We start from the raw sequence: 11,719 nt of genomic DNA on the forward strand, positions 1-11,719 counted from the left end.
CATGAAAAAAGGTTTTATTTTTTGAAAACGTAAGTGACGAAGGAATTGTATATAGAACCTGGAAAAGAAAGATTTGAAAACGTAAGTGAGGAAGGAACTGTAGAATCTTATAATAAAGAAAAGACCAAAGTGACACAGGGAAAAAAAGGGAAAAAAAACTGAAAACGTAAGAGACGAAGAAAGGCATCGTAGAACCTGAAAAAAAAAAGAAAACAAAGGGATCAAACGTAAGTGACGAAGGAATTGTAAAGCCCTTCAAAAAAAAATTCCGGACCTGCATGGGAATTGTAGAATCGTAGAAGCTGGGGAAAAAAGGGGAAAAAAAAAGGTTCAAACGTAAGTAGCAAATGAATGGTATAGAACCCTAAAAAAAAGTAGAAAAAAGATTCCAGACTAAATGAATAAAAAGAATCCGGACTCGATCGGGGTTTTGAACCCGACGTGAATCGAACGCGCAACCTTCTGATCTGGAGTGAGACGCGCTACCATTGCGCCTCGGATCAGGTCGTTGTTTAGCTGCGAATAATATGGTTTATATATATTTTGAGTAGAATACATTGTTAAATTCATGTACACCTCGTCCATTTCGAACCTGCAAGACCGGCATATAGGTACCCTATAAGATGATAAGATGAAATGCCTCGATAAGCACCGACTATACATGCGTGTTCTTTGGACCCAATTAGCTTCATACATCTCACGGGCGTTTATTTATATAATATCAGTATATTATTCTACGAACTTCATCAGAATTAGAATAGTTTTCTTAGATAAAAACTCTAATGACATACATTTTAGAATGATGATGAGAATAGTAGAATTATAGTTGGGCACAAGACACAATTTCTGTTGCACGTACACTAAGGCCTTCAGTACTAACATTCTGGTCCTTCTATGATGCTAAATTAGATTAAAGAACACATATGGTGTCAAATTCATCATTTGGCGAAAGGAGGCATCTGAGGCTACCTAAAACGATTATATTAGAATGTCTTCAACAACCGTTACTCAAAATACAAGACTCATTCCACGTTTGGGTAGCGCTACAGGTAAATGATTCAATACCCATTTTTGGTTTTCTCCAACAACAAGACACAAAAGAGAACCCTTTCTGCAAATGGGTCTCCAGGAGAGAGGATACTCAGATTTGAGTTATACCTCTCCTGACACATAAAATGAGTCTTCCATATAGATACTCTGTTGGAGGCTATAATTATTATGTTAGAGAACCATTTTAGGTTTGTGTCTCCTAGTGGGTCTCCCGTTGGAGACAACCTTACTTCATAGTTTTATAGGCGTGATGCATCTAGGTTATATTACTCTTGATTTTAGCCTGTGTCTATCAAAGCTATTGCTACCATTTTACTTTCTGTGTATGAAGCCAAAAGAAGCCACTTTTTAGTGGTTTCAGCTTTTAAGACAAAAATGACTTTAGCTTTGTCGCTTTTAGTTTGGTTTTAACTTCAGAAGCCGTTTTCATATGTGCACGTTTAGCTGAGCTTTTGTTTAAATCCTAACAAAAATCCTATCAAAGATGACTTTATTTTCCAAAGAGTTACACATAACACTTTATTTTGTAATAATCAAGTTGTATAGATAGACTGAGAGCTGAGTAGAAGAAGTTTTTTGCTCCCGGCTGACTGACCCTAGATGCTGACCACACGTGAATACGTCTCCAGGTGACCTATCATTCGCGCTACAGCCAAAGTACGCCTCCACACTGGATGATGCGGATTCCCCGTCCAACCACGGAGATGGATTTCGCCGCTTCGCTGGTCAGCAGGCAGCAGCCGCTTAAACCCTCGTTCCCCACTTTCCTCCTCTTCCCCAAACCCCGCTCACCTCCCCTCCTCCGCCCCCGCCACCGCCTGCACTCCCCAGGCCTCCACAATAGGCGGCTCCCCGCATCTCGCCGACTCCCTAATGCTCTCGCCGGCCTCCCCCCGCTAGGCCGCGCCGCGGACGAGCGTCCACACCACCTGCTCGCCCGCCCGCCCGCGCCGCGCGACCGCGCTCGCGCCTGCGCCCCGCTGCGGCCTCGGTTTCTGCTTGACCGGCGGCGGCGGCGGCGCTGCGGGGAGGACCAACCTGAGGCGGTCCGTGGCGTCGATGGTGGTGGCGCAGGTGACGCCGGCGCCGCTGCTGCGGCGCCACGGCTCGGCGCCCCCGTGGCTGTCGTCGTCGTCGCCCTTCTTCCTGCATCGCCGCGTCCGCCGCGCCTCGCCGCCGCCGGCGATTTCCGGATGCAGGAGGTAGTCGCCGTGGCGCCGAATCACTCTCATTCGATGTTCGTCGTGGCCTTTGGAGGTCGTTGAAATGTCCCCTTCGGTCTTCGGACTATGTGAAGTGGGCGTTCTCTAGGCGGTGCTTAGCTGTGTGCCTGTGTCGGGTCGGGAATGATGCTTATGCTTGTGCTGTTCTAGGCGCAGAGTCATTAGGTGGATTTGCGTCTACCGCTGTGATTTAGACTGTCTCGGGAGCTCTGTTCTTTCATTTCCAGCTAAATAACCCCATGTCTTGGCTCTGCCAACGAACTAATCACAGGATGCGGCGGTTGCTGTGTTAGGCAAGGGAACACGGTGTCACATCCTATTGTCCCATGATTGTTCTGTTCTGACCTGTCTGTGCGCTGCCACCTAATAGTAGTACACTTAACCTTGTCATTGTACCTTGCAATTTATTCACTCTCTCTGAAATGTTCCCCTTTAGACATTTTTCAATGACTTAAGAATTTCATGTTGCTTGCTGCTTTCTAACTTTGGTAATCGTTTTGACTGACAGGCAGGACTATTCTCATAGCTCAGATATGGCAGTTCGAGGAAGCAGTGGTTTCAAGCTTCGGTTCTATCCGAACTTAAACGTGCGAAATATTGCACAAGAATGGGTTCAAGAGAGCCGGAGGCTGTTCTATCTCAAAACTGCCAACAATGTCACAAATAACATCTATAAGGGAAGCACTCCTTTACGGGCTGGGAATGTGCAAAATGAACTCTCTGAAGATCGCAGGGGTTTGAACTACACTTACTTGCATAATCTTAGAGAACGTGTATCATCCAATTCAATTGTAAATAGACATGGTAATAGTCAAGAACTGGTCGGGCATAGTATGATAAATCAGCCTGTGCAATCAGTGCCAGCTCCAATAAGTGTTGTTAATAATAGTGCCAAGTGTTTGAGCATGCCTAGAGCCTCTAAGGTGGAGATTCCTTGGCGTGAATATTCACCAGCGGAGGATCCTTTGCTTGATGAATCTAATACAGAGGTAATTTTGGAGCTTGATGATAAAGTTCATGATGGTGATGTCAAAAAGGAGAAGAAACTTGTAGTAAAAAAGGTGGTTTCACCTTTGCCAACTAAAGCAGCCTTCTGTGAGGAATCTTTGAAAGCACGGAAGGCACTTGCTAGCATCTACGACAAAGTTTTGGTAGTTGACAATATCGAGTCAGCTAGGAGCATTGTTAAACTGCTCACTACAAAGTACAAGAGCTTTATTCATGCATGTGACACAGAGGTAAAAAGGAACCCTGCTTGATTTATTTGCTCCTATAGAGTGGTCAGGTTGTCCATCCTTATTCATCTAGGCAAACCATTTGTTTCACAAAGACACAAAATGTTCCTTTTTTTTGTAAGTATTAGGTTTAGCTGAGTGATATCTTTTTACTTAGTTGTCATCTGTCATGAATTACTTCAGTGTTCGTTCCAATTCGATAGTTGTCACAAGAAACTTCTGATGGTGATAGATTGTAAATCCTGGGACTCTGTTTTCTGACCCGTGTGTTTGTTATATTTTCCTCATTAATGTATCAAAACATGCCATAGGCAATGCATGAGTTGAAGTCAGCTATCATGAGTAATGCTGAAGGTTGTAGTCTGTATCAGCTTCACAAGTTTCATGAGCTAATATGCTCAATGTCTGCTTCTACGATGGCAAGCAATGCTCAAAAGTGAACTCCACTGTAGTTATTTGAGTATAATGTTTCTGCAGGTAGCAAATATTGATGCCAAAGAAGAGACACCAGTTGGTCATGGAGAAGTAATATGCTTTAGCATCTATTCAGCAAATTCTGATGTACAGGCAGCTGATTTTGGAAATGGCAAAACTTGCATTTGGGTTGATGTTCTAGATGGTGGAAGGGGTGTCCTGATGGAGTTTGTTCCTTTCTTTGAAAATCCATCCATCAAGAAGGTGCAATAATTTTCCTATGTCGATCAGTTTCATGGCTATTTTTCTCCTTCTATGTTAGTTGAAGTTGTACTCTGCACTTCTTTCCTTCCTGCTCTATTTACTCTTACAAACTTGAAACAAATTGGATGTACTTCACTATTTTATCCTTGTCAGTTTCATGAAATAATCAACATGACAAAATTGCAATCTTTGTATTGGTAAAATTATACCTGGTTAATACCAAATGAATCGCATGCGAACTACTTTTAGCTTTGTTTTTCTTGAATTTTCTGAAGTCAACATTCATGTTCCCTTCATCATGTAGGTTTGGCATAACTATAGTTTTGATAACCATGTCATTGAGAATTATGGAATCAAAGTTGCTGGGTTTCATGCTGATACAATGCATCTTGCACGCCTTTGGGATTCATCAAGAAAAATTGATGGTGGATATTCACTTGAAGGACTTACAAATGACCGTAGAGTCATGGATACTGTTCCAGAGGATTTACCTAAATCTGGAAAGATATCAATGAAAACCATCTTTGGCAGGAAAAAAGTTAGAAAAGATGGATCTGAAGGGAAAGTTGTATCTATTGATCCAGTCAAAGAGTTACAAAGGGAAGACAGAGAATTATGGATTTGTTATTCTTCTCTAGATTCAATGAGCACATTGAGACTTTATGAGAGCTTAAAAAGAAAGCTTGAAACAAGGAGATGGGTCTTGGATGGTTGTCCTAGGGGCACCATGTACGATTTCTATGAACAGTATTGGCGTCCCTTTGGTGCCCTACTTGTGAAGATGGAAACAGAGGGCATGCTTATTGACCGTGGTTATCTTTCAGAGATAGAAAAGGCTGCTATTGCTGAACGGCAACTAGCTGCAGATAAGTTTCGGAAATGGGCATCTAAATATTGTCCTGATGCCAAGTCCATGAATGTGAATAGCGATACTCAAATTCGCCAACTTCTCTTTGGTGGCATTGAAAATAGGTATTGCCTTTCACTGATTTCTTTACTAAGGTTTGAAAGCCTTCTCTGTTTCCATATACCTTTTCACTGTGGTATCTTCCTCAGTGCACTTCATGTTTGGATCTTTATGAAAGGGCGCCAGTAATTATGGTAGTGGTTTGGTGTAGAAGACATTAGTTTGACTGCAAGTCATGGCGTCATGCACAATTGGACACATGACCCAAAGCCCTAACTTGATAAGAATTTACTTTTATCTTTTATAAGCAAGAGCCAAAATGGGAAATGGAAACTAAATTTTCCATTGCCTTTTGTGCCTGCTTAGCATTTTGTGTATGTAATATCCTAGGCAGAAGTGAATTGAATGTTCTTGGTTTTTTTTTGTATCTTCTAGTAATTTGATTGCGCATATATCCAAGGAAACTGGAAACTCAAGCTTTCTTTCAAATTGTTTCCGTACAATTCCTAAAAGAGTTAAACTTTGTTACCTTTGTAACAGACACAGATCTGGTGAAACTTGGCCACAGAGTAAAACTTTTAAAGTGCTAAATGAAGAAAATGTTACTACAGAGGGTAAGAAGACGTCAAAGTATCGTACTATCGAACTTTGCAGTATTGTTGAAGATCTGAAAACTGATATGTTCACCCCGAGTGGCTGGCCATCAGCCAGTGGGGATGCATTGAGAAGTTTGGCTGGTAAAATATCTACAGAATATATTTACACAATGGATGATATCCAAGAGGATGATGAAGATACAAATGGTTCAGAAAACCCAGATGGAGATTCCTCTTATGGAACAGCATATGAAGCGTTCGGTGGAGGAAAGAATGGAAAAGAAGCATGCCATGCAATTGCAGCTTTATGTGAAATATGTTCTATTGATTCATTGATATCCAATTTCATTCTTCCGTTGCAGGTTAGCTAGCCGATCTTGTTATCGTTCCTACCTTGAGACAGCATGCCTGACATTTGCTGCAATGCAAATTGGATTTTGCTGATGTTATGTATGCTCACAGCGCAAAAATTCTTGTGTTGTGTGCTGTGAGGATGCATCAACAAACGTGCTGATTTGGTTAGGCTATATTTTTTCTCTTTTTCTTTCTGCTTTTGTTGAGAGGAAGCATGAGGTTGCTAAATTTAGTGTCTATCTGCACCATCAAGTTTGAGTTTTTGTTGATTAGGATTATTTAGTTTTAAAATTTTGTTCTTAGCAAAGTAACTGTTGCATTCAGTTCTTGTGATTGAGTCCCCCCCCCCCCCCCCCCCCCACACCACCACCACCACCATGATCATTCATTTGTAGTGTGCCCCTTGAGATATCTTTGAGGGCTTTAAAGCCTTAAAGGGTGGCTAGCTACTTCGTGCTCACATTCAAGCATGCAATGTGAGTGACTGAGGACATTGCTATTAGGTGTTTCTGCTGGCTTTTGTCAGCATACTGATTATGCTTAGCTAACTGCATTTGTCTACGAAGTATTTCCATGTGTCGTGTATCTGATAAATCCCTTGCTCCATGGTAGGGAGATCATATATCATGTGCGGAGGGGCGCATTCACTGTTCATTAAATATCAATACTGAGACAGGGCGCTTGTCAGCGAGAACACCAAATCTACAGGTATGCACATTCTTTTGTGTTTATGTGGGATTTCTATGGAGCTTCTTAAATCGTCATCTCTGGCTTGTTATTAAGTGCATGATATATCACTGTACAAGAAGAGGAGGGAAAGACAAACATGTGTAGTTACAAGTTTATTTTTCAATAAAATAATCAATGATATCACATCTTTTGTTTACTAGTATGTAAATGCTGCTGCTTCACAAAATCATCATACAAGATGGATGTGGTTATGATTAATGTCTGCTGACTATAGCCTAAGGCTTCAGCATTCACCAGTCGCACTGGATAATATATTTAACTCCAAAAGTAACTCTAGTTGCAATACAGTTTAGATCTATTAAATAGTGCTTGCAGCTAAAGTACCACCCTATTCTTTTGGTCAATATCATTTATTCAAACTCAATACGTGTCCCTTCCAGAATCAACCTGCCCTTGAGAAGGATAGGTATAAGATTCGCCAAGCTTTTGTTGCAGCTCCAGGGAATTCTCTTATTGTTGCAGATTATGGTCAGGTGTGCGAACTAGTGCTCAATAGTCAACATTTTTGTCCTTGAATGACCTTTCATCTTAATTTCTTATTAAAGGCATGTTTTAATGTAGCTGGAGCTTAGGATCTTAGCCCACCTTACTAATTGTAAAAGCATGCTGGATGCTTTCAAGGCCGGTGGTGATTTCCATTCTAGGACAGCCATGAATATGTACCAGCATATCCGTGATGCTGTCCATGAGAAGAAAGTTCTTCTTGAGTGGCACCCTCAACCTGGTCGAGAGAAACCTCCAGTGCCTCTATTGAAGGTACTTCAAGTGCTACTAGTTTTATTTACAGCTTTGGCATTTCTTAGTTATTTTTTATTTGTTTTAACTGCTTATATACATATATTGTACTTACGTTGGAATTATAATCCCCTAGTGCTAGTAGTTTGTAGTTCATTCAATCAAATTCCTACTAAATTTTTTAAAATGATACATAGATACATGTATATCATTCTTGTGATTTTGGGACTTGTGAACTTTTGAATGCTATTTCATTTGTGGAGTGGTGTCGTTCCAGAATATTTATTGGATAGACCATTCCACTGCACTTTTTTTTTTTGAATTTCAGTCTGCCACTATGGATCCACACACCCTAACACTTCATCCTGGGCATTCGGTTTAAACCGACACTTTGGTTCGGTCTATTCGGTTCCTCAAAAGTTCGTTTTTCAAGATTGAGAAGCTGATCGGTTAATCAGAGAATGCAAAACCGACCATTTCGGTTTCGGTTTTTTACTTGGGTTTTTTGGTTTTAACCGAGAAAACCGAACCTACCTCCCATCCGCAACGTGCGGAACTTCACCAGGAGCAGCAGATGCGCCGCCGGCGCCACCTTCCACTCGTGCAGCACCGCCGTCAGCCCGCCACCGCCGTCGCGCCGTGGAGCAGCCGCGACGTGCAGCCACTGAGCATGCCTCCGCTCCGCGCCTCGCCTCGCCCGCCGCGCCTCGCAGTCGCGTCTCCGCGCCTGGCCTGGCCTTCCGCTGGCTCCACGCTCCGCCAGAACGCCTCGAGCCTCACAGTCACGTCGCCGCCGCCTGGATATAGGTTTCGGATGGGGAGTCGGATGGGAGATGGAGAGGTCCAGAGGGAGTCGGACGGGAGACTGGGAGAGGGAGACTGGTAGAGGCCTCAAGGCCTGCCTAGAGCGGTGCGTGGTGGGCCTTGGTGGGCTGCATCGACCATCGAAGAATGGGGAAGTGGAGACAGAGATTGCTACGAGTTCGGTTTCGCGGTTGTTCGGTTCCGTTCAAGTCAAAAACCGACTTCGCAACCGAACACCGAAGTTCCTAGAATCCAAAACCGAAACCGAACTGAGAAACCGACAGTTCGGTTCGGTTTTCGGCCTTAATGTGCCCAGGCTGACTAACACTAGGCATTCCTCGAAGGCTTGAGCTAAGAATGCCATGATTGTATTGCATCCGTGTGTTGTTGAATAACATTTATTGCACTAAATATTTTGAACTCTCACATCGTCAGTATTGAACCTTAAATAACAGTACTAAATTGCTGCAATGGCTGGTACCCTTGTACTGTTGTACATTCCATACACAAGGGCATAGTTTGTATTTTAAATAAGATGCACCCATCTTTTTCATCAATTGCTATTGAGCAGGAATTTTCCTGCGTGTACTTTTAGTTCTCTAAATGCTTCATGCCCTGATGTTCATATTATACTCCGTTCTTCCCAAAATAACTGCACATCTTGCTTTTCAAGGAGTTAAACTTTTTAAAATTTGACCAAATCTATACAAAAATATACTAATATTTATGATGCGTAATAAGTACCATCAGATTAATAGTAAAATATATTTTCAGAATAAACATATTAGAAGAACCAAATGTTGATAATGTTTCTATAAATCTACTCATTTTTTTAATAAGATGACTCCTCGAAAAGCGAGAAGTGCAGTTATTTTGGGTCGAAGGGAGTACTATATTTTGTGATTAAGGAAATATATGTGCATTGTTTTTTACAGAATCACATAAACATTATATGAAATAGAAATACTAATGGTAATTACGGAGTTGAATTAAATTTGGTTTTTCCATTTTAGGATGCTTTTGGCGCTGAGAGGAGGAAAGCTAAAATGCTTAATTTTTCCATTGCTTATGGAAAGACAGCTGTTGGGCTATCCCGGGATTGGAAGGTATGAAGCTTATTGCTACCAAAGTACCAACCTAGATCTGCATTTCAAACTAGGATTTTTGGGTCAGCAATCTGATCAAAGTATGCAGGAATTGATAATTTCTTTTTGGAGTTGACTTTAGTGATTCTTTTATAGTTTTATTACAATTGTCCCAGCAAGACAACAATAGATGCGTGCTACAGCAATTTTCATAACTTGATCTGAGTGCTGCTGCTAAGGAACGAGGATGCTTTGCTCCCTTAATTTCTTTCTATTCTTTTTTGCCAATTTGTGAGATACATGGCATATTAGCTCTCTATTTAAATTTCTGGCATGTTAGGTACTGGTTATTGTCAATTCAGTTGTTATGCAGTGTATCCAAGATGTCTTTCCCTTCATGTTTTGTGCTCTATACGGTACAAAAGATCTTTTCAAAAAAGTGTCATAACAAGCTCCAGAGTTGTGGCCCAGGTTTCTGTTAAGGAGGCAAGGGATACATTGAAGCTCTGGTATGGAGATAGAAAAGAAGTGTTAGCTTGGCAAAAAAGTCAGAAGAAGCTTGCACGCGAGCAATGCGAAGTCTACACTTTGCTTGGGCGGTCACGCCATTTTCCTAACTTGACTCAGTTTGGTCCTGGTCAACGAGGTCATATTGAGCGTGCTGCTATAAATGCACCAGTGCAGGTACTTATTACTGATTGTGGCTCAATGGTTATGCTTCATTGCTTCTAAAACTTGACCTTCAACTTGGTATCTCTGATCATCAGGGAAGTGCAGCAGATGTTGCTATGTGTGCCATGCTTGAAATCGAAAGGAATGTCCGCCTTAAGGAGCTTGGTTGGAGACTCTTGTTGCAGGTTCGTCTTCTTTTTTTTTATATATATTTATAATACAATGCATTCTGGCTGACAACTTTATTACATCTTAAAAGATGGGCAAGCCACTATTTGCGTTTCCTTTGATGTAAACCGAGTAAAGCTGACAGATAACTATTCGATAACATCATTGGGATAACATTGGTTGCAATGTTTGCATGTCAGGTGCATGATGAAGTGATACTGGAAGGGCCTTCAGAATCTGCTGAGGTGGCCAAGGCTATAGTGGTGGAGTGTATGTCCAAACCTTTCTACGGAACCAACATTTTGAAAGTCGACCTGGCTGTTGACGCCAAGTGTGCAAAGAGCTGGTATGCTGCCAAATAGTCTGAGCAGATGCTGTCATCCGAGGAATGTCTATATATATGCACATGTTTGCCTGCCACAAGGCTGATGACACCAGTGCAATCAAGACCCCACTGTTGAGATAAAAAAATGGTGGACTCGGTCGTCATGGAGACTGCAGGTCCAGGATCATGAGTTTGAAGCGGTAACCCCAGTCCTGACAGGATCACACGCCCATTTCTTGGCTGCAGCAGAACAGTAGAAGACTGAAGACTCAGCTGCCAGCACCTGGAGTTGTCGTGGATGTACACCAGTAGTGTATTAGCACCTAGATTTCTTCGAGGGTAGGTTTCTCAGTAGACCATATCAGAATTCGAGATGGCTCGATCTCGAGTGAAGTAGCAGTGCCAAAACATGCTGTTCTGTTCATAATATAACTTGTTCAGCGTGCTGGTGCTTTAGGTTAGTTTACTGATTTGTTCTGTTCCAGTGAGGCCAATTATCGTCGCTGTGGTTGGTGATGCTGTGTTTATGTTGGTCGAGGGATAATACAGTTTAGCTTTTTAGCATCAGCTATTTATTGTCCTTTTCTAGAGCCAAGTTTTTTAGCATCCCTCGGCATTATCGGGGGATAACTAGTCATTCTTATCGGCTATGGCTACGTGTCAGCCACCTAATAGCTAGAGCTAACTGTTAGTTGGTTAATAGTTAGCTGGCTTAAATTATTTATGTGCTGTTTGGATGCAGGAGCTACTATTTTGGTATCATGTGATGCTGCTGCTGCTGTAATGTTGCCTCTACAGTGCTATACTGCTATTGGTCCTGTGCTGTGATGTTGCCGCTGCTGTGATGTTGACCTGTGCATCCTCTCCTATTGCCGCTATGTGCCACTGATACAATAATAAAAATAGAACTCTCCTATTGCCTTTACTGTGTTATTGGTTGAATAAAATAAAGGTGCTTATGCGCATAAAAATGAAAGTATTAATGCTGCATACAAATTTATAGCCAACGATCAATCTCACATAAGTGCATGAATAAACTGAAAATACTTAAGGCCTCTTTGGAACGCAGGATTGAGTTCATTTTTTGCAGGAAAAAAGCAGGAACAGGAAAAAAAAAAAACTGTGTTCCAATGAGGG

General features: G+C 41.8%; 1 protein-coding gene across 1 annotated transcript; it reads left to right on the forward strand.

Moving 5' to 3' along the window:
* Nucleotides 1-1,802: 1,802 nt before the first annotated feature.
* LOC136472077 (DNA polymerase I A, chloroplastic-like) lies at nt 1,803-11,344 on the forward strand. Its single transcript, XM_066469805.1, has 12 exons — nt 1,803-2,252; nt 2,782-3,511; nt 3,986-4,186; nt 4,491-5,158; nt 5,634-6,051; nt 6,656-6,751; nt 7,174-7,266; nt 7,355-7,549; nt 9,346-9,438; nt 9,889-10,101; nt 10,185-10,274; nt 10,458-11,344. Exons 1-12 carry the CDS (start codon nt 2,110-2,112, stop codon nt 10,617-10,619), a joined length of 3,102 nt encoding a protein of 1,033 aa, XP_066325902.1. The 5' UTR covers nt 1,803-2,109; the 3' UTR covers nt 10,620-11,344.
* Nucleotides 11,345-11,719: the final 375 nt, after the last annotated feature.

The sequence above is a fragment of the Miscanthus floridulus genome, chromosome 8, assembly GCF_019320115.1.
Source record: "Miscanthus floridulus cultivar M001 chromosome 8, ASM1932011v1, whole genome shotgun sequence".
Taxonomy (NCBI): domain Eukaryota; kingdom Viridiplantae; phylum Streptophyta; class Magnoliopsida; order Poales; family Poaceae; genus Miscanthus; species Miscanthus floridulus.